The 23,411-nt window shown below is 50.9% G+C and overlaps 1 protein-coding gene across 1 annotated transcript in view; it reads left to right on the plus strand.

The window, feature by feature from the left end:
• The first annotated feature begins 1,185 nt into the window (after window positions 1-1,185).
• The window catches only part of LOC138293952 (uncharacterized), an 84,088-nt gene continuing 61,862 nt past the window's right edge, over window positions 1,186-23,411 (plus strand). The window contains exons 1-2 of the mRNA XM_069233220.1: window positions 1,186-1,406; window positions 3,295-3,591. Coding sequence (XP_069089321.1) covers window positions 1,186-1,406; window positions 3,295-3,591 — 518 coding nt within the window. The remainder of the gene's footprint in view (window positions 1,407-3,294; window positions 3,592-23,411) is intronic.

Below are 23,411 nucleotides of genomic sequence, written 5' to 3' on the forward strand. Positions count from 1 at the left end.
AGTCACATGAGATGAATAATAATCAAACTGATGTAATAAGAATGAAAACTAAAACCTGCACAAAAATTAGCAAACATTCATAGATAAGGTTTTCTACATTCATTTCCAACACAATGAGCTAGATAAGGACCAACTGCCTACATTTCAGTATTTCTCAAACATTACCTCTACTGACTTACTTCAACAAAATTACTTCAACAATAGATTACCTTGGGGAGAGTTGGGGATGTTGATTTTGAATGTGATTTTGAGATGCAGTTGGTATTATATTTCATACCCATGGGTACTGTATGCATTGTGAGGAAGAGAGGACATGGAGTTGCATTGTTGGGTTGTATTGTTGAGTGCGCGTTGGACTGGAATACATGATTGGGGCAGATATGGGCAGGGTGTGGAGAGGAGGTCAGGAAGTGGAGCTGCGACTGTTGGAAGACTTAGCTCAGGATGAGTACCTTAATGCGAATTGTTACATGCAATGTAAGGGGGCTGAACTCTTTTGTAAAGCGATATAGAGTGCACACCTACGAATGGGCACCCAAATTGCTTTCCTACAGGAGATGCCCTTGATGGATAGTAAAGCACAAAAGCTACAGAAAAAGTGCCGGGGACAGTTGTACTAGGCAACATATTCCTCCTTTGCTAGGGGGTCTCTGTCTGGGTTGCTTCTGGGGTGCCTTTCCACTTCAAAGGCCTAGCAGCAGATGTACAAGGCCGCTATATATTCTTACATGGAGAATTGGATGGGCACGAACTCTGCATCCTGAATATATACACCTCCAACTCGGATGATGTGGAGTTCTTTAAAACACTGCAACAGGAATTAGTACCCTACATGGGAATGCCTGTCATCTGGGCAGAGACCTTAATTGTGTTCTGGGTAGCCCTTTATATAGCAGCCCACCAAAACTGGGCACTCAGCCACATATGACAGCCAAACTTTGCAAGGTCATGAGTAGCCTGCACTTCGTAGATATATGGAGGGAGCTACACCCCACCTCCACAGTATATTCCTGCTACACGCCCACACATGGGGCACATAGAACACTGGGCAGATTTGTGCTGGCAAACATCGCAACACTGGATGTTCGTCATGTTGCCTATCAGGTGAGATTTCTATCAGATCATGCCCCCTTGTTATTAGAAAGCGAGACCCATACACCTAGACCGAAGATTCCTCTGTGGAGAATGCGGCCTGAGCTACCCGGGGACCCTGAATATATGGGAGATATACAGGCGGCACTAGATGGATATTTTAGCGTGAACTGGTCTACAACCCGGATACGCGGCATAGAATGGGAGGCCCTAAAGGTCGTTATTAGAGGCAAGAGCTTTGGTAAATCCTATGGCATTAGGGAAAAACTGGAGCAGGAGCTTACACAGCAAGAGGATGTGCTGGCCGCTCTCCAGTACGGAGAGGCCAGTGGAGATGTCTCTGAGACAGATTGTCGCGAGATGCACGCAAAAATAGGAGCTATTTGGAATAGGCTTGATAGTTATATACGTAGGGACTACAGACAGCGATTGTACCATAAGGGAGACCGCTGGGGCGCATGCTGGCCTGGCTCCTTAAGCACAAACAGCCTTTACCAATAATCCTGTCACCTCAGGGACCATCTGAGGAGATGTATTTGGGCCAAGTATGTGTGAATCTACTTTTACGAGATCACCTGAAACACATATACACTTCGCCGAAGAGCAGAGATGGCGGCCAGATGTGCATGTATCTTGATGGGCTCAAAATTCCCCAGCTTATTGAGGCACAGACAGAGCTAGAGGGGAAAGTAACACTAGAGGAACTACAGGAAGCTTTGGGGGCCATGGTGTACAGTAAAACGCCAGGCTCCTATTGTATGCCATCTGAGTTTTACCATGCAAATTCTGCAACGGTTATCCCCGATTACTAGAAACATTCTGCGAAGCCCACGGAGAAGGCTCACTGCCATCGCAAATGAGGGAAGCACTGATAGTTATGATACCAAAATCAGGGAAGGATTCAGTGGATCCTGGCTCCCACAGACCACTATCTATGCTCAATGTCGATGTAAAAATACTTGCAAAAGTACTGGCAACCCGCAAATGCAAATGCAAATTCATTCCGGGGAGGGGAACCCATATAAATTTGCGGAGGTTATTGCATGTAATAGATGAGACGTGCGACTCTGCAACCCATGCCATGTTAGTGGCCCTGACATGGAAAAGGCGTTTGATACCTTGTCCTGGGACTACCTGTGGGAGGGAGGTGCTATGCAGAATGGACATTGGACTAAACTTTCTGTCATAGGTGTGTCGGCTGTATACAACGCCACAGGCACAGGTGCGAACGGGGATGATAGTAATGGACCCGTTTGATTTTGAATGGGGCACACAGCAGGGCTGCCCACTGTCGCCGCTGCTGTTTGCGTTGGCTATGGAGCCTGTAGTTATACAATTGAGGGCAGGCTTAAAAAGGTGGGGCATAAAGGTGGGGACCAGAACACATGTTGTATTGCTGTATGCAGACAATGCCCTGGTGTATGTTAATGACCCGGAAAGATCGCTTCCGCGTTTGTTACAGATGATGGCTGACTTTGGAGGAATATGTGGCCTCCAGGTCAATCATCGGAAGACGATACTGTAACCCATGGCGGGGCTGACAAAAGTTGAGGCGGCGGCGTTGCCGTTGGTAGGGTTGACATGAGAGACCAAGTCCTTTCAGTTCTTGGCATGCAAATAGCCCACTCTCCTCAACTTCAATACAAATTGAACATGGATAGAGTAATGGATGGACTCCGAGCTTATGTTCAATTTTGGATCACGCTCCTGTTGTCGGTAATGGGCAGAGTTGCACTTAGTAAAATGGTTTTATTCCCATGATGCCTGTATGTTATGCAAAACCTGTTTTGTGCACTGCCTTCTTCTCTTTTTCAACAGACTGATAAACTGCTGTGATCCTTAGTCTGGGCAGGTAAGAGATGCAGAGTCCGCCTCGAGGTCTTAAAGTTAGATTTAGCTGATGGGGGATTGGTGCTACCCAACCTCCACCTATACTACATGGTGGGCTTGCTGCAGTATGCGACCATGTGGTGCAGTGATAGCCCCCAACTGGGAAAAAGAGTTACTAGAAGGTTCTACATCATAGGGCTTCAAAGTGTGGGGCGCACCCCCGGGGGGGCCCGGCATCTTCTCAGGGGAGGCGCGTACTCCACCTCACCTGTTCAGCTCCCATTATTGCTTTCGACGTAGAAAGCACATTTTCTTCGGTGTTTCCTCAGTTGTTTCAAAATTGCGCTCTCTGATTGGTGTAAATATGCACAGCAGCCAATCAGCTCGAGGCACCATCAGCAATTACGTCAGCACTGAGGTTTCACCAATCAAATGGACAGCAGCACAGATGCAGGAAGTGCCGGGAATTTTGGTGCATAAAGCTCGTAAATTGGCTGATAGAACAGTGCTTCTTCACTGCTGCACTTCGCTTCTTGTTTCACCTCACGTCTCTTCCTGGTTGCTGCCTTCACCCTCGAGGATACCTCGATTCATCTTTAGCGTCGCCCCTTCTGGTTGTCACTGTCTGGCTGCGAGGGAGTTTCCATCGGCTGCATTCTGCACAGGCAGGTAAGCATTAACAGCTTTTTAAATGGCTTTATTCTTTTCTCCCCCTGCTATTGGAATGTTCGGTGTTTGGGACAGAAGAGGATGTTACATTTTGGGTCAGGGCTGCTAATTTTCGTTTTTGTGCCCCCAGCTCTCCTTAGTTTGCTATATTTATTGTTCTGCCTCACACATGCTCTTATCTAAATTGCAAATCAGAGCAGGGTTTAGGCTGGCAATATGTGTGCCAGTAAAACCTGCAAATCTGTGGATCCTGGAGACTGGTTTATGTTTGTCTGTTTGTAAATGCAAGATTATAGCTGCCAGGTTTTATTTTGCTTATGTGGGACTTGTCCATGTTTTGGTGAGCTTGTGTGCAGCATTTCAATATTTCATGTAATGATTGAGAAACTGCCTTACAGCACCTGCTGCATGCCTTAATTACTTTTGCAATGTCACTAGCTTAATTCCCTTTTCTATCAGGGCTTGTGGTGCCATCATAAACAAAATACAATAACAATGCACACTCAATGTAAGGTCATTGTTTATTTTGTAATTAAGGCTCCCAGTTTTCCATTTTTACAGATTTTTAAAGATAAATACAGACAGAAAACAATGCTTCCTGTCTGTGCCTATTTTTAAAGTGGAAAAATATTGAAAATGTAACTCCTTGTGAGCAACTCTCCATGCTGTCTTTCATGAATTACAAGCCAACAGCTAAGCAGATAGAGAGCATGGGGAATTAAAAACAGAACAAGATTCCCTCAAATATACTGTGAGTGTGTGCATTTATATATACACGTTTTGTGATGTCTTTCAAATTAGCAAAAATGCAAAAGGTAATAAAGTATAAATGAATGTTCATCAGTTAAATAAATGTGGAAATATACTATTTTGCAACATCATTTATTAAAATACACAAAATAAATATGGATAAATACCAATAAGAGGGCCGAAAAATAAATATGGATAAATACAGATGGAAATGTTAAATGAATATATACCATAAAACCGGGACCCTGTTTATAATAGGAAAAGTCATTAACGGAGATCAAGCACATAAGGGTTATTGTTAAAATGGCTTTAAAACCATTTTCCTCTTCGACATGACGAAAATGTTATTTGAGGCACCCTCCACCCGTACACTAGCAGGTGTCCCATGCATGCTGGGTTAGCTGTTGTCATAATAAATGTACACTAATGGATGGTTTATAGTTTTGTTAAATTGAGCCCATCAAAAACAAAATTTCTGATCACAAAAACATGGCAAATGGAACATGGCTTACTGTTAAAGCCGGCATTCACCTTGGATTGGAATTTTCAGTGGGATGCAGCTATCCGAGATAGCCAATTATTGTGCAACTACCTTATCTATATTGCATCAGAACACCACACCCCTATAGTTACAGTGTTAGTGCAGCCACGTTTGGACTATGGAAACGCCAAGTGCCCCATGCAAATTATATAGAACTCCTGTGTCTATCAGAGATAGGTCCATGCTTACACAAGCAAAAAATCATCCGGGCATCTGTGTTATGAATATGTTGGAATCTAGCCAGAAGATTGATGCCAATAATCACAAGGTTGGCAGCAGTGAGTGTGAGAATGGACAAACACACTGAATACTGCACCCACATGCTGGATTGTTGCAAAAGGGAAGACATGGTGTGCTGTGCAAAAATTATAAAAGTAGTTCTTTGGCACCACTGATACATGGACCAAGACTGAGACCTCTGGACTTAACACTGAAAGGTAGTGAAAAACTCTCACTGTGCCTGTCAGTTGGAAATAAAGTTGTTCAGAATACATGTTCATACCACTGTTGGCCTCTGCAGAGTGCACATTACAGTAGTCACTTATTCCAATTTTAATTGTGATTCCATGCAAAAGTGTGTGAAGGAAATAGACTGCTGTTGAAATATTGACAAAGTAAAGCAAATTCTGTGCTTAAAGGAGTGTGTGTGGAGGATAATGAAGTAAAGGAGCTGCTAGGAAGTATATAAAGGATAAAACTTGAAAGAATGGAAGGCTATTCTGGCCCTACCAGGATTCAAAGTCTTAACTTTATTTCATATTTTTCTTACCGGCACTCAGGACTTCATATTTCTTACATATCACTGCATATTTTTATTGGCCTTTCAGACCAGGCAGCAGCAAATTTGAAGGCATGTCATTCACTCCCTCACCCATCACTATCATTGTGGTCTCGGTGGGAGGTGTAATGATGCCTCACACAGGAACATGCAAGTAACTTTTCTTACACTTTCTCTTTTAGTTGCAAGGGGAAAATCCACTTAATCACTAGAAAGAGGACTGCTATTCGAACAGCAGGATCATTAGGAGTGAAATCCAATCTTCCCAAGGGAGGCATTGCAATAAGAAGGTACGGATGTTTTTTTGAGTGATGGCTGAAGGGGCAGGGCTAAAGTATTCTCTCACTAAACTTTGAAAAAATAACTTGCAGAGCCTCATTGGCAGTATGTGCGTAAACAACCACTGGGCCCAAAATACATGGGCGAGGCCCACACTAGATACCTGTCCACAAACGGAGAGAACACTGCAGGGGCATCAGATAGAAATACAACAGGCACCTCAGGGGGAAGGGAAGGGGGGCACCTCAGCCGGATTACAGCACCACGCCAGATCCACGACGGGGCTTCATGCCCATTGATGTATCCTGGGAGTGCAAACCCACAGTCTCTCAAGTCTCTACAGTGTGTGGGTTGCCCACTGTACCATCCTGGGGAGTGCAAAGCCACAGTCTCTCAAGTCTCTACAGTGGGTGGGTTGCCCACTGTTCCATCTTGGGGAGTGCAAAGCCACAGTCTCTCAAGTCTCTACAGTGGGTGGCTTGCCCACTGTTACATCCTGGGGAGTGCAAAGCCACAGTCTCTCAAGTGGATAACAGCCTCCACTGGTTCTGGAGGGGGAATGGTGCCCAGACTGCATCAGGTTCCCCGTGACGGTTCCTGTTCCGTCACTGTCCCAGCTGCACATGGGATAACGATGCTTGATGTGGCAGTTTTTTCCCTGTCCAGCTGTGCTTTGGCATGTCGGTCTTTGCCCTGTTGAGTGGTGCTTTGCCAAGTTCAGCGGTGCTTTGCCCTGTTGAGCAGTGCTTTGCCCTGTTCAGCGGTGCTTTGCCCTGTTCGGCGGATGCTATGCCATAGCGGTCTCTGACCTGTTCAGCGGTGCTTTACCCTGTTCAGCGGTGCTTTGCCCTGTTCAGCGGTAGTCACCATGGCGGTGTTTTCCCTGTTCAGCAGTGTTTTGCCATGGCGGTCTCTGACCTGTTCAGCGGTGCTTTGCCCTGGTTCAGCGGTGCTTTGGCCTGTTCAGCGGTGCTTTGCCATGGCGGTCTCTGACCTGTTCAGCGGTGCTTTGCCCTGTTCAGTGGTGCTTTGCCATGGCGGTCTCTGACCTGTTCAGCGGTGCTTTGCCATGGCGGTCTCTGACCTGTTCAGCGGTGCTTTGCCCTGTTCAGCGGTGCTTTGCCCTGTTCAGCAGATGCTATGCCATGGCGGTCTCTGACCTGTTCAGCGGTGCTTTGCCCTGTTCAGCGGTGCTTTGCCCTGTTCAGCGGTCTTCACCATGGTGTTGTTTTCCCTGTTCAGCGGTGCTTTGCCATGGCGGTCTCTGACCTGTGCATTGGTGTGTGGCATGACGGTCCCTCATTGCCCAGCGGGGCTGTGGCTGCCGGGGTCCTCCTGGGCACTGACTCCGGCGGTGCTCTCCTGACCAGTGACGATACTGCTGCCCTCCTGGGCAATGACTCTGGCGGTGGTCTCAGGACCAGTGACGACAGTGCTGGCGGTGGCATCCCGGCCGCCGGGGAGGATGGCGCCCTTCTCCGCTGTGCTACTCTTCCCAGACTGTGCAGACTTCCTCTGGCCCTTCACCACCTTTGGAGGAGTCACAGCTGACTCGGCACTCCCCCTGGGACCCTTGTGAGCAGGTTTTCCACCAGGAGTCTTCACCCTGTCCCGTCGGCCACTTTCCAACTTGAGGTGCTTTACAGGCGGTGGACTGGCAGTGCTTTGGCTCCGTGTCACACTGGCTGCCCTGGTGGCCGGTGCACTCCACTCACCTTTGACACGCACCACTGGTACTGGACTTTTATTGGCTGAGGTGCTACTACGGGACCTATCAATTGGAGGGGTGGTGGTGGGGGCAAAGAGGTCAACGTTCGAGAGGAAGAGTTGCTGATGAAGACTGGGATGGGTAGCTGGAGGGGGTCTGGGAGTGGAGGAAGAGGAGGTGGTTGTAGGAGGTGTAACTTTAGGTGATTTGGGTGCAGGTGCAGGTACTGGAGGCTGTCGTGAGGTGGATGGATGTTGGGTGTGTGAGTGGCCGCGTTTGTGTACTTTGGGAGGGGGCGTCACAGACACACTGGGAGTGGACACAGGGGATGTGTAAATGTTAGTGGGGGTGGTGAGTGCAGGTGAGCAGGGTGTGGTTCTGGGTGTTCTGGTGCGAGTCCTAGTGCCTGTAGATGTAGTGCATGCAGGTGAGAGTGTAGATGACACTGGGAGGGAGGAGGGAGACGACGAGGAGGGGGACACAGTGGAGGCAGTGGATGTTGCAGTGTCTGTATGTGGGTGATGCTTGTGTGAGTGCCTGTGGGTTGTGTGGTGCTTATGTTTGCCTGAGCTACTTGTGTGTGTTGAGGTGTATGCATGCTTGTCTAATGGTGTGCTTGGGATGGGCTGGGGTACAGGGGATTGGGTCTGGGTGAAGGAAGTTGGAGGGGGGAGGCTAGAGACAGGGACAATGGCTGCCATCAGTGCTGAGGCCAGAGATTGCAGGGTTCGATGAAGGGCAGCCTGACCAGAATGAATGCCCTCCAGGAATGCATTACCGTGTTGCAACTCCCTTTCTACACCCTGGATGGCATTCACAATGGTAGACTGCCCAACAGTGAGTGACCTGAGGAGGTCAATGGCCTCCTCACTGAGGGCAGCAGGGGTGACAGGGGCAGGGGCTGAGGTGCCTGGGGCGAAGGTGATGCCCACCCTCCTGGGTGAAGCGGCACGGGGCGAACGCTGAGGGGCTGCTGGGAGGGCAGTGCTGGTAGGGGAGGTGGCGGCTGTACCTGTAGAAGTGGGGGGCATAGATGGTGACGCCACCACAAGGGAGCTCCCATCGGCGGACGAGTCCGTGTCGCTGTTTGGTGATCCTGTGACCGACGTGAAGCTCCCCTCGCCCTCTGTCCCACTGGTGTATTCAGATCTGTGGTGTGGCCCTCCATGGCCATGTGGGATGCAGCTCCCTCGTGCTCCGGTGCCACTGTACCTCCGCCTGATGATGCTGATGCACAAAAGAACAGGGAGAGCAGAAAAAGGGGGGGAACGACAGAAGAAAGACAGTTTGAGTGCATGGCTTACCGCTACCGTTGGCGGACAATACAGACACAACAGCCCCCTGCACTACGCCGTGCTCTTGGCCTCTATAGATGCAATTCCTGGGATCTGGCCTAAATGGCTATGGTGGACATCTGCACACATAGATGCCACAGGGGCATGTATACCTGTACTTGGCACTCTACTGAGGTGGGGTGGAGTGACACATGGCCTGCATTACGGAGGGGCCTAGCCTACGTAACTCACCGTGGCCTAGGGAAACACACACCCCTCCTCCCCCACCCACACCCCTACGCTGCGCGCAAAGTCCGCTGAATGATGTTGTACTCACCCCCTTGTGTCTGCTGTGATGCCCTCAAGCGCCCATCCAACTCAGGGTAGGCCACCGCCAGGATCCGGAACATCAGGGGGGTCATGGTGCGACAGGCACCCCTCCCACGTTGGGAGGCCATCCCCAGCTGAGCCTCCGCCGTCTTCTTGCTCCAGCGGCGAATGTCCTCCCATCTTTTCCGGCAGTGGGTGCCCTGTCTCTGGTGGACCCCCAGGGTCCGGACGTCCTTGGCGATGGCACGCCAAATGTCCTTCTTCTGGTGGGCGCTGACCTACATGACATGCACAGGGGAAGAAGAGAAGTCATTACCAACTGCACCGTCGATGTGAGTGGCCCCCATCCCTACCCTTGCCATGTGGCACATGCATTCACACTCCTTCATGTTCCCTGAACTCTGCCCCCTTCCAACTCACATCCAGCCCTCTCCACCCAAGCATAGCCCATACAACGTGCTCCCTGTGTACTTACCTGTTGGTCTGGAGGACCGTAGAGTAGCGTGTACTGGAGGAGGACCCCATCCACGAGCTTCTCCAACTCCTGAGCAGTGAAGGCAGGGGCCCTTTCCCCAGACGCAGCAGCCATTGTCTCTTCCAGACCGAGGTCACAGCAGCACTTGCAGTGTAGGTCCTCTCCTGTCGAAGATCAGGTATCGAGTGATTGAACAGATAGAAAATGGCGGTCACGTCAGCGGCGGTGACGTCCGCGGCGGTGCGTGTCATCACCGCCGGCGCACTTCATCATTGGCTCCTGGGACCCATAGGGTCCAATGTTAACCAATGCAGCATTGCGCCGCGTTCTACGACCGCCTACCGCGAAGGTGTACAACGCCAGCGCAGATACCTCACATCCCATTGTCCCACTTTGGAGGTCAGGCAGCTGCCATTTCAGGGGCCCACATGGCTTCATTTACTACTGCGTCACACATACCTAGGCCCACAGTCAACACACATACAGGAACAGTTTTGTGTCGTGTTCTGTGTGTCTGTGGGTACATACCTGGGAATTTGTTGACTCTGTGGTCGCTGTTGTCCTTCCTAGGCACCGTCAGCTGGGACATTTGAGAAGATGGCGGAATCCTCCGGTGTACCGACCGCTGGTGGACCTGTTGACAATGGAGGAGCGGCATTTGATCATCACCTACAGGTTTGACCGTGCCACTATCCAGGAACTATGTACCCAGTTGGAGCCAGACCTGATGTCACCAATCCGCCATCCCACTGGAATCCCCCCTGACGTGCAGGTGCTATCAGTGCTCCATTTCCTTGCAAGTGGGTCATTTCAGACAACAGTGGCCATGGCATCAGGGATGTCCCAGCCTATGTTTTCCAACGTATTGTCCAGAGTGCTGTCTGCCCTGCTGAAACACGTAAGGAGCTACATTTTTTTCCCTCAGGTGGAGGATTTGGCTACAGTTAAAGGTGACTTCTATGCTCTTGGACATATCCCCAACGTCACAGGTGCTATTGATGGGACCCATGTAGCTCTGGTCCCCCCCACAGGAGTGAACAGGTGTACAGGAACCGGAAGAGTTATCATTCCATGAATGTACAGATGGTATGTTTGGTGGACCAATACATCTCGCAGGTAAATGCTATGTTCCCTGGCTCTGTGCATGACGCCTACATCCTGCGGAATAGCAGTATCCCGTATGTGATGGGTCAACTCCAGACAATCCAATGACTCTGGCGGTGGTCTCGGGACCAGTGACGACAGTGCTGGCGGTGGCATCCCGGCCGCCGGAGAGGATGGCGCCCTTCTCTGCTGTGCTACTCTTCCCAGACTGTGCAGACTTCCTCTGGCCCTTCACCACCTTTGGAGGAGTCACAGCTGTCTCTGCACTCCCCCTGGGACCCTTGTGAGCAGGTTTTCCACCAGGAGCCTTCACCCTGTCCCGTCGGCCACTTTCCAACTTGAGGTGCTTTACAGGGGGTGGACTGGCAGTGCTTTGGCTCCGTGTCACACTGGCTGCCCTGGTGGCCGGTGCACTCCACACACCTTTAACACGCACCACTGGTACTGGACTTTTTTTGGCTGAGGTGCTACTACGGGACCTATCAATTGGGGGGGTGGTGGTGGGGGCAAAGAGGTCAACGTTGCTGAGGAAGAGTTGCTGATGAAGACTGGGATGGGTAGCTGGAGGGGGTCTGGGAGTGGAGGAAGAGGAGGTGGTTGTAGGAGGTGTAACTTTAGGTGATTTGGGTGCAGGTGCAGGTACTGGAGGCTGTCTTGAGGTGGATGGATGTTGGGTGTGTGAGTGGCCGCGTTTGTGTACTTTGGGAGGGGGCGTCACAGACACACTGGGAGTGGACACAGGGGACGTGTAAATGGTAGTGGGGGTGGTGAGTGCAGGTGAGCGGGGTGTGGTTCTGGGTGTTCTGGTGCGAGTCCTAGTGCCTGTAGATGTAGTGCATGCAGGTGAGAGTGTAGATGACACTGGGAGGGAGGAGGGAGACGATGAGGAGGGGGACACAGTGGAGGCAGTGGATGTTGCAGTGTCTGTATGTGGGTGATGCTTGTGTGAGTGCCCGTGGGTTGTGTGGTGCTTATGTTTGCCTGAGCTACTTGTGTGTGTTGAGGTGTATGCATGCTTTTCTGATGGTGTGCTTGGGATGGGCTGGGGTACAGTGGATTGGGTCTGGGTGAAGGAAGTTGGAGGGGGGAGGCTAGAGACAGGGACAATGGCTGCCATCAGTGCTGAGGCCAGAGATTGCAGGGTTCGATGAAGGGCAGCCTGACCAGAATGAATGCCCTCCAGGAATGCATTACCGTGTTGCAACTCCCTTTCTACACCCTGGATGGCATTCACAATGGTAGACTGCCCAACAGTGAGTGACCTGAGGAGGTCAATGGCCTCCTCACTGAGGGCAGCAGGGGTGACAGGGGCAGGGGCTGAGGTGCCTGGGGCGAAGGTGATGCCCACCCTCCTGGGTGAAGCGGCACGGGGCGAACGCTGAGGGGCTTCTGGGAGGGTGGTGCTAGTAGGGGAGGTGGCGGCTGTACCTGTAGAAGTGGGGGGCATAGATGGTGACGCCACCACAAGGGAGCTCCCATCGGCGGACGAGTCTGTGTCGCTGTTTGGTGTTCCTGTGACCGACGTGAAGCTCCCTTCGCCCTCTGTCCCACTGGTGTATTCAGATCTGTGGTGTGGCCCTCCATGGCCATGTGGGATGCAGCTCCCTCGTGCTCCGGTGCCACTGTACCTCCGCCTGATGATGCTGATGCACAAAAGAACAGGGAGAGCAGAAAAAGGGGGGGAACGACAGAAGAAAGACAGGTTGAGTGCATGGCTTACCGCTACCGTTGGCAGACAATACAGACACAACAGCCCCCTGCACTACGCCGTGCTCTTGGCCTCTACAGATGCAATTCCTGGGATCTGGCCTACATGGCTATGGTGGACATCTGCACACATAGATGCCACAGGGGCATGTATACCTGTACTTGGCACTCTACTGAGGTGGGGTGGAGTGACACATGGCCTGCATTACGGAGGGGCCTAGCCTACGTAACTTACCCTGGCCTAGGGAAACACACACCCCTCCTCCCCCACCCACACCGTTCCGCTGCGCGCAAAGTCCGCTGAATGATGTTGTACTCACCCCTTTGTGTCTGCTGTGATGCCCTCAAGCGCCCATCCAACTCAGGGTAGGCCACTGCCAGGATCCGGAACATCAGGGGGGTCATGGTGCGACAGGCACCCCTCCCACGTTGGGAGGCCATCCCCAGCTGAGCCTCCGCCGTCTTCTTGCTCCAGCGGCGAATGTCCTCCCATCTTTTCCGGCAGTGGGTGCCCTGTCTCTGGGGGACCCCCAGGGTCCGGACGTCCTTGGCGATGGCACGCGAAATGTCCTTCTTCTGGTGGGCGCTGACCTACATGATATGCATAGGGGAAGAAGAGAAGTCATTACCGACTGCACAGTCGATATGAGTGGCCCCCATCCCTACCCTTGCCATGTGGCACATGCATTCACACTCCTTCATGTTCCCTGAACTCTGCCCCCTTCCAACTCACATCCAGCCCTCTCCACCCAGGCATAGCCCATACAACGTGCTCCCTGTGTACTTACCTGTTGGTCGGAGGACCGTAGAGCAGCGTGTACTGGAGGAGGACCCCGTCCACGAGCTTCTCCAACTCCTGAGCAGTGAAGGCAGGGGCCCTTTCCCCAGACGCAGCAGCCATTGTCTCTTCCAGACCGAGGTCACAGCAGCACTTGCAGTGTAGGTCCTCTCCTGTCGAAGATCAGGTATCGAGTGATTGAACAGATAGAAAATGGCGGTCACGTCCACGGCAGTGACGTCCGCGGCGGTGCGTGTCATCACCGCCGGCGCACTTCATCATTGGCTCCTGGGACCCATAGGGTCCAATGTTAACCAATGCAGCATTGCCCCGCGTTCTACGACCGCCTACCGCGATGGTGTACAACGCGAGCGCAGATACCTCACATCCCATTGTCCCACTTTGGAGGTCAGGCAGCCGCCATTTCAGGGGCCCACATGGCTTCATTTACTACTGTGTCACACATACCTAGGCCCACAGTCAACACACATACAGGAACAGTTTTGTGTTTTGTGTCGTGTTCTGTGTATCTGTGGGTACATACCTGGGAATTTGTTGACTCTGTGGTCGCTGTTGTCCTTCCTAGGCACCGTCAGCTGGTACATTTGAGAAGATGGTGGAATCCTCCGGTGTACCGACCGCTGGTGGACCTGTTGACAATGGAGGAGCGGCATTTGATCATCACCTACAGGTTTGACCGTGCCACTATCCAGGAACTATGTACCCAGTTGGAGCCAGACCTGATGTCACCAATCCGCCATCCCACTGGAATCCCCCCTGACGTGCAGGTGCTATCAGTGCTCCATTTCCTTGCAAGTGGGTCATTTCAGACAACAGTGGCCATGGCATCAGGGATGTCCCAGCCTATGTTTTCCAACGTATTGTCCAGAGTGCTGTCTGCCCTGCTGAAACACGTAAGGAGCTACATCGTTTTCCCTCAGATGGAGGATTTGGCTACAGTTAAAGGTGACTTCTATGCTCTTGGACATATCCCCAACGTCACAGGTGCTATTGATGGGACCCATGTAGCTCTGGTCCCCCCCCACAGGAGTGAACAGGTGTACCGGAACCGGAAGAGTTATCATTCCATGAATGTACAGATGGTATGTTTGGCGGACCAGTATATCTCGCAGGTAAATGCTATGTTCCCTGGCTCTGTGCATGACGCCTACATCCTGCGGAATAGCAGTATCCCGTATGTGATGGGTCAACTCCAGAGGCACCGTGTGTGGCTATTAGGGGACTCTGGTTACCCTAACCTGTCATGGCTATTGACCCCAGTGAGGAATCCCAGGACCAGGGCAGAGGAACGCTACAATGAGGCCCATGGGCGGACTAGGAGGGTGATCTAACGCACCTTTGGCCTCCTGAAGGCCAGGTTCAGGTGCCTCCATATGACAGGTGGTTCCCTATTCTACTCACCGAGGAAGGTGTGCCAGATCATCATCGCCTGCTCGATGCTTCACAATCTTGCTTTGCGACGCCAGGTGCCTTTTCTGCAGGAGGATGGTCCAGATGGCGGTGTTGTGGCAGCTGTGGAGCCTGTGGACAGTGATGAGGAGGAAGCTGAGGAAGAAGACATAGACAACAGGGAGTCAGTCATATAGCAATATTTCCAGTGACACACAGGTGAGAACATTTTATTTTACTATTACATTCACTTTCAACCTTCTACCTCTATCCTGTCTGTAATTTAGTAGCAGTATTTGGTAACTGAGTTGTACCTTTCCATTACGGTTTCACAAGTGTGGTTACCAACGTGTGTCATCTGCATGCATCCTTCATGGACTTGTGATGTGTGACATAGGTATGTTGGCTTTACAATTGAAAACGCATTTTGACACTGTCATTGATAATACAAATTTACCAAATCACAGACTGACTCGAGATTGTTTTGTGCTTCAAGGGTGTTTATTTAAGTGCTCAAAAATGGAGGGGGGTTGTAAAATGGTGATGGGGGACGGTGGAGGAATGTCCAAGGCAGAGTCCAGTCTATTGGTCACACAGGTGCACTGCCCATATGGGCATAGGAAGTGGAGCATGGGCAGTTTTAGTATGGACAGGGTAACAAAGTGGGACAGTGGGAGGACAATCAGGGTGGTCTCATTTCCTGGCGGGGGTCTTGCCATCTTGCTCTGTCCTGTTCCTGGATCTCCGGACCGCTTGTGGGGTGGTTCTCCATCTGCAGGGGGTGGGGTGCTGGTGTGGTGGTCCTGTGGCTGGTGCCTCCTGTCCACTAGCCCTGGCGGAGGTGGTGGGCAGTTCATCGTCCATGCTAGTGTCAGAGGCCCCTTGAAGTGCCACGGTGTCCCTCATGGTCTTTTGTATGTCCTTCAGCACCCCCACGATGGTGCCCAGGGCGGAGCTGATGGTTCTGAGCTCCTCCCTGAACCCAAAATACTGTTTGTCCTGCAGGCGCTGGGTCTCCTGAAACTTGGCCAGGACCGTAGCCATCGTCTCCTGGGAGTGGTGGTATGCTCCCATGATGGAGGAGAGGGCCTCGTGGAGGGTGGGTTCCCTTGGCCTGTCTGCCCCCTGTCACACAGCAGCCCTCCCAGTTCCCCTGTGTTCCTGTGCCTCTATCCCCTGGACCGTGTGCCCACTACCACTGCCCCCAGGTCCCTGTTCTTGTTGGGGTGGTGGGTTATCCTGGGTTCCCTGTAGTGGTGGACACACCGCTGATTGACGTTTCCTGGGGACGGAGGTATGGGACCGCTGGGTGGGTGCTGTGATGGTGTTACCAGAGGGTGGAAGGTCATTGTTGGGCTGTGCCTGTGCAAGGGGAACCGACTGTCCCGAGGCCCACGATGGTCCGGGCTGGTCATCAGGATCCAGTAGGGCAGAGCTGCTGTCGTCACTGTGGGCCTCTTCTGTGGGTGGAGTGGAGATGTCTGGACCCTCCTGTGTGGTGACGTTCCATAGTGGTCCTCAGGGATATAAGAGCATGATTATTGCATGTGTGTGTGCCATGGTGTGAAATGGGTGGGTGAGAGTGTCGCCAGTGCTAACATTCCTGTGTGGGGCCTTGTGTGATGATGGTTTAGGGGGTGTTATGGGTATGTGCAGTGGGGATGCTTTAGTGATGGGTGTCCATGCTTAGTTGTGTCATGCAGGGCTTGGTGTTGGGATGGGTGGTTTGTGTTATTAGTACATTAGTGAGGAGTTGGAGTGATAGGGGAGGGGGTGAGGGTGGGGGTGTGTGATAGCATGCAGGTAGGGTGGGGGATATGATAGTTAAGATTTGACTTACCAGTGTCCATTCCTCCACCTACTCCTCCGAGGCCCTCAGGATGCATGATGGCCAAGACTTGCTCCTCCCATGTTGTTAGTTGTGGGGGAGGAGGTGGGGGTCCGCCGCCAGTCCGCTGTACTGCGATGTTGTGCCTGGAGACCACGGAACGCACCTTCCCCCGTAGCGTTGACCCTGTCCACGATTCTGCGCCATAGCTCCATCTTCCTGGCTATGGAGGTGTGCTGCACCTGTGAGCCAAATAGCTGTGGCTCTACCCGTAGGATTTCCTCCACGATGACCCTGAGCTCCTCCTCTGAAAACCTGGGGTGTCTTTGGCGTGACATGGGGTGGTGTGGGTGATGTGTGGGGTGGTGTAAGTGTTGATGTGTGTGGTGATGTGTAGTGGTGTGTGGTGTTTTGTGCGTGGAATGTTGTATGGGTGATGGTGTTGTGTGCCTCTGTGTGGTGGGGTTCGCAATTGCTGTGCTCTCTCTCTGTCGCCTTCGTCTCTGGTATTGGGTCGTAGGGGTTTGTGGGTGATGTGGGTGTGTGTTTTATATTGTGTTGGGTGTGTGGGAGTGGTGTTTGTATGTGTATCCGGTGTGTGTATTTTGAATTGTCCAATGTGGCGGTGTTTTGGAAATGTGTGTGTATTTTGAGCGCAGCGGTGTGTACCCCCAATGGAATACCGCGGTTGAAAAACCGCTGCGTGGATTCGTGGGTCGTGATAGCATGGGCGTGTTTCTGTTGGCGTGACGGTGGAGGAATTGTTTTCGCCAGTTTAACACTGACCTTTGGTGTGGCGCACTTGTGTGGGTGTCTGAATTTCGGCGGATTCTGAGATGTGTGTCATAATAGCTGTGGCGGAATTCCGCGGCCGCGGCGGTGTATTGGCGGTCTTCTGCACGGCGGTAAGCGGCTTTTACTGCCAATGTTGTAATGACCCCCTTTGTGTCTTAGGTAAAGCACACAACAGACATGGATCGTTTTCTGCTGCCAAAAGACAGTAGGGCTCCCAAGCGAAAGGCCAAAACAGAAACAGATGGAGAGAGAAAAACCGTGAAATTAAGGAAGTATGATGCCTCCTATTTGGACTTTGGTTTCACCTGCATTGTTGGTGGAGAAATTAGGCCACAGAGTGTGGTTTGTGGTATGACCTTTGCCAATGACAGCTTGAAACCAACAAAACTAAGGCTTCAATTGGAAACACAGCATGGGTCTATAGCAGCAAAGAGTAGAGAGTTTTTTGCCAGGAAGTTGTAAGACATGACTCAACAGAAGGAAACCATGAAAAATGTGGCCTCCACCACAGCAAATGCATTGAAAGCATCTTACTAGATGGCATACCATATTGCCAAAAACAAAAAGCCATTTACAGATGGAGAAAGAGTGATTCTCCCAGCAATTCTTGACATGGCTACAACAATGCTTGGTGAAAAAGCAGCAGAGAAGTTCAAAATAATACCTATCTCAGACACAACAGTTTGCATCTCACACGTCAGAAGATATCCACTGACAGCTCATAGCTCGGTTGAAATCAAGTAGGTTTGCTTTGCATTTGGATGAAGCAACTGACTTGTCAAAGGCAGCACATTAAAATGCTTATGTCTGATACTGCTATGAAACAGTAATACTGGAAGACTTTTTATTCTGCAAGCCATTCAAGGGACGAGCAACAACATCTGACTTATTTAACATTATCAATGACTTTCTGGGTCTTCATGGCTTAAAATGGGAAAACTGTGTCGGGATCTGCACAGATAGTGCTCCTTCCATCTGTGGTGCTAGAGCTGGCCTAAAAGCTAAAGTGTTGACAGCGGCTCCACATATTCTGTGGACCCACTGTATGATACACCGGGAAGCCCTTGCTGTCTGAAACATGGATGGTGAACTTCAGGCTGCATTGAATTCTGCTGTTAAAATAGTTAATTTCACAAAAACCCACCCAACAAGAGCTCACCTATTTGAAATTGTATGTGCAGAAATGGGAGCTGAACATGATGGCTTGCTGCTTCACAAAGAAGTCCAATGGCTATCCCGTGGAAAAGTGCTGAATCGCACTTTGAATTAAGGAATGAAGTACGGCAATTTCTTCTGGATTTGGACCCCTGCAAAGCAGAACAATTATGTAGACCCCACTGGCTTGTGCTTTTAGCATACCTTGCTGACATCTTTGAGAAATTAAATTCCCTGAATCAATCTTTGCAAGGAGGTGAAATCACTTCTTTTACCATGAAACAAATATCTGCTTTTAAGAAGAAGCTGGAATTATGGAGGAGAATAATTGAAGTTGTCCAGTTTGAGCCATTTCCATGTTTAGCCAATGCTCTTGAGGAAACAGAATATAACCTTCAAAATGTTGCAGAGTTAATAAAAATTCACTTGATATCACTCAGCGACAGTTTTCACAAGTATTTTCCTGAGGAAAAAAATCATGTTACTGACTGGGTCTTTCAACCATTCCTGGCAGATGGGGGTATCCATGTCCCAATTCGCATGCAGGAAGAACTAATTGCTCTCCAGAGTGATTGCACACTGCAAATGCAATTTAGCAAACTCTGCTTGGGGGGGTTTGGCTGAAAATGCCTGCAGAACATTCAGCTTTGAGGGAAAGTGCTATCAAAACTCCCTTGCCTTTCAGCACATCATATTTATGCAAGATTGGGTTCTCAGCACTTGGGGTATTGATGACTAAGTATCGCTCAAGACTGGAAGTGGCGCACAACCTCAGGATGGCAGTAGCAAAAATTCATCAACAAATTGACTGTCTATGTGGTGAAAAACAGGCACACCTGTCACATTAGTTTTGAAAGTCTAATGTCAAATTATGTGTTGTAGGGAAAAATAAAGCTGCATTGTAAATTGTTCTGTGCAAACATTTTCTTGGAGGCTTTTCATTTGAACTGTGTAATAAGTATCTGTCACCTACACACTGGTTTACTAGACACTCTGAATTTGTAGAATAATATTTCCCAAATATGATCTGGACTCTGCGGGTGGGGGTTGCTGTCGATGATGCAGAGTACCAGCTTCCAGAAATTTTTGTCAGGTGGTAGGGGGGCTTGATGCCTAAAAATATTTAGAAGGGGGGGCTTAACCTAAAAGAATTGAAGACCTCTGCTCTATATGAACATCTCGATTGCAAGGCCTGCTCATGTGCGGAGCTAGACTACTGCAAGATATCCCCTTCCTAGTGTCGCAGGTGGCACCGATGTGGGAGGGCTGACACATGGGTATTGCAGAGGGTGCCATATGCGTGCCTATTTCCGCTCTCATGGATTCGCCCTTTTGCTAGTCACCGAATCACTAGATTTTACAAAATGGCGAGCGGGCGGATGTAATAATCCTGGTGATTTATATCAGAATGGAGCATTTGACAGGCCAGAGGAGGCTGAGACCCTCTTTGGAATTGACCAGTGCCAGTTCCTACAATACGCTAGCCCATCGGAAACGTCTTAGGAGGTTTGGACCTCCTTTCCTACGGAACCCACTGAATCCCACCTTGAATCGGCTATTATAGAGCCAGGATGCGATTGTGGGCTACTTTCCAACACTTACAGGGCCCTAAAAAGAGATAGATTAATATAAACAGGACGAGGGCTATGTAGGAGGCAGACCTGGGATCTCTGCTTATAGATGGGGAGTGGAATAGGGCCTGCTCACTAGTGCAGGAAGGGACTAGCAATGTCACATTTAAATTGATAACTTTTTACTTTCTGCGCAGAGTATATCTGACACCACAGCGCCTTTCTAAACTATTCCCGTCACGTTGTGATGGATGGGCTCAATGGGCTCAAAGTAGTGTAACCCCCGCCAATGGACATGTAACTCTATTAAACCTTTTTGGAACCAAATAGTGAGAACACTAAGAGATGTAACCGCTGTGAAATTGCAGGTAACAATGAGACATTGCTTTCTGGGCCTCCTCCCACTCCCCAAAAAAAGGGTGCAAAATGGTGTTCAGATTTGCACAGCTGGGGCTTGTTTTGGCTAAGAAGCGCATTGCGATCCGAAGGGCAAATACGACCCCTCCACCAAAGGAGGCGTGGCTAACTGACCTTTTTAATTGGGCAACTGCGAAGGAAGTTTGCCTCTGTAAGATACTTATGGATGAATGCACTGAACGGGATCTGGAAATCTGGCGTGGTATGATTGAAGGACTGCATGGGGATCCTGTGGTAGAAGATGGGGCACCTCGGCCGATGAACACCAATAACGAAGTGCGAGTACTGTCATGCCTCCTTGGGTGGTAAAGTGGTGGCTTCAGATGCATGGTTGAGTGTTTCTGAATTATGATACACCCCCTCTCCTGTCGGCTCTGACCTGCATTGCCTCAACTTCCTCCCCTCCTCGTTCAATTCCGCTTATATAGCCACAGATTGGATTCAGCTGACCGAACTAAGGGTCTAAGCTGACGAGATATTGTTGACTGGTCCGGTGGTGTGTGGCAGCTGTTCTCTCTTCACGTTTGTATCTGGTAATATGGACTACAGTATCACAATTTAATTGTTAAAAGTTAATATACTATGCACTGTATTTGATATGGGAAGGCTAGCCCATCACTACTGTATGCAACTGTTATGTAGTAGCGCTAAAACATTGTATAAGTACTATTGTATTGCCGACCATGGGGGTCATTACAACATTGGCGGTATAAGGCACTTACCGCCGTGCAGAAGACCGCCAATACACCGCCGCAGCCGCGGTAGACCGCCACAGCTATTATGACACACATCACGGAATCCGCCGAAATTCAGACACCCACACAACACCGCCACACCAAAGGTCAGCGATAAACATGCGGAAACAAATCCTCCACCTCCACGCCAACAGAAACACGCCCATGCTATTACGACCCACTAATCCATGCGGCAGTCTTTCAACCTCGGTATTCCATTGGCGGTACACACCGCCGCGCTCAAAATACACACACATCTCCAAAACACCGCCACATTGAACAATTACAAATACACACACCTGATACACATACAAACACCACTCCCACACACCAAACACAATATAAAATACACACCCACATCACCCACAAACCCCTACAACCAGAAATTCTGAGAGAAGGCCAGAGAGAGAGCACAGCTATTGACAACCCCATCACACAGAGGCACACAACACCATCACCCACACAACATCCACGCACAAAACACCACATACCACTACACTCACCACACTCATCACCACATACACCACCCCACACCTCACACACACCACCCCATGTCACGCCAAAGATACCCCCGCTTCTCCGAGGAGGAGCTCAGGGTCATGGTGGAGGAAATCGTACGGGTAGAGCCATAGCTATTTGGCTCACAGGTACAGCACACATCAATAGCCAGGAAGATGGAGTTATGGCGCAGAATAGTGGACAGGGTCAACGCAGTGGGACAGCACCCAAGAAATAGGGAGGACATCAGGAAGAGGTGGAACGACCTACGGGGGAAGGTGCGTTCCACGGTATCCAGGCACAACATCGCAGTGCAGCGGACTGGCGGCGGACCCCCACCTTCTCCCCCACAACTAACAGCATGGGAGGAGCAAGTCTTGACCATCTTGCATCCTGAGGGCCTTGGAGGAGTCGGTGGAGGATGGGACACTGGGAAGTCAAATCTTAACTATCACATCCCCCACCCTACCTGCATGCTATCACACACCCCCACCCTCACACCCTCCCCTATCACCCCAAATCCTCAGTAATTTACCCATAACACAAACCACCCACCCCAACACCAAGCCCTGCATGACACAACTAAGCATGGGCACCCCTCACTAAAGCATGCTCACTGAACATACCCAGAACACCCACCCAACCATCATCACACAAGCCCCCACACAGGAATGCTTGCACTGGGGTACACGCACACCCACCCATTGCACACCATGAAACACACACATGCAATAATCATGTTCTCATACCCCTGCAGGAATCCGAAGGACCGTCACCACACCAGAGGGTCTAGACAACACCACTCCACCCCAGAAGAGGCCCACAGTGATGACAGCAGCTCTGCCCCACTGGATCTTGATGACCAGCCCGGAACCATCATGGGCCTCAGGACAGTCGGTTCCCCTCGCCCAGCCACAGCCCAACACCGAGCTTCCACCCTCTGGTAACACCAGCACAGCACCCACCCAGCGGGCCCTAACCTCCCTACCCAGGACAGGTCAATCAGCAGTGTGTCCACCACTACAGGGCACCCAGGATAACCCACCACCCCAACAACAACAGGGACCTGGGGGCAGTGGTAGTGGGCACATGGTCCAGGGGACGGAGGCACAGGAACATAGGGGAACTGGGAGGGCTGCTGTGCGACAGAGGGAGGACAGGCCAAGGGAACCAACTCTCCATGAGGCCCTCTCCTCCATCATGGGAGCATACCACCACTCCCAGGAGACGATGGCGACGGTCCTGGACAAGTTGCAGGAGACCCTGCGCCTGCAAGAGGAGCAGTATTTGGGGTTCAGGGAGGAGCTCAGGACCATCGGCTCCGCCCTGGGCACCATCGTAGGGGTGCTGACAGACATTCAAAAGACCTTGAGGGACACCATGGCACTCCAAGGGGCCCCTGACACTAGCCAGGACGATGAACTGCCCACCACCTCTGCCGGCGCTAGTGGACAGGACGCCCCGCCACAGGACCACCACACCAGCACCCCACTCCCTGCAGACGGACAACCACCACGCAAGCGGTCCCTGAGATCCAGGAACAGGACAGAGCAAGATGGCAAGACCCCCACCAGGAAATAAGACCACCCTGATTGTCCTCCCACTGTCCCACTTTGTTACCCTGTCCATATTCAAACTGCCCCAGCTCCACTTCCTATGCCCAGATGGGCAGTGCACCTGTGAGACTA

This window comes from Pleurodeles waltl, chromosome 4_2, assembly GCF_031143425.1.
Source record: "Pleurodeles waltl isolate 20211129_DDA chromosome 4_2, aPleWal1.hap1.20221129, whole genome shotgun sequence".
NCBI classification, from domain to species: domain Eukaryota; kingdom Metazoa; phylum Chordata; class Amphibia; order Caudata; family Salamandridae; genus Pleurodeles; species Pleurodeles waltl.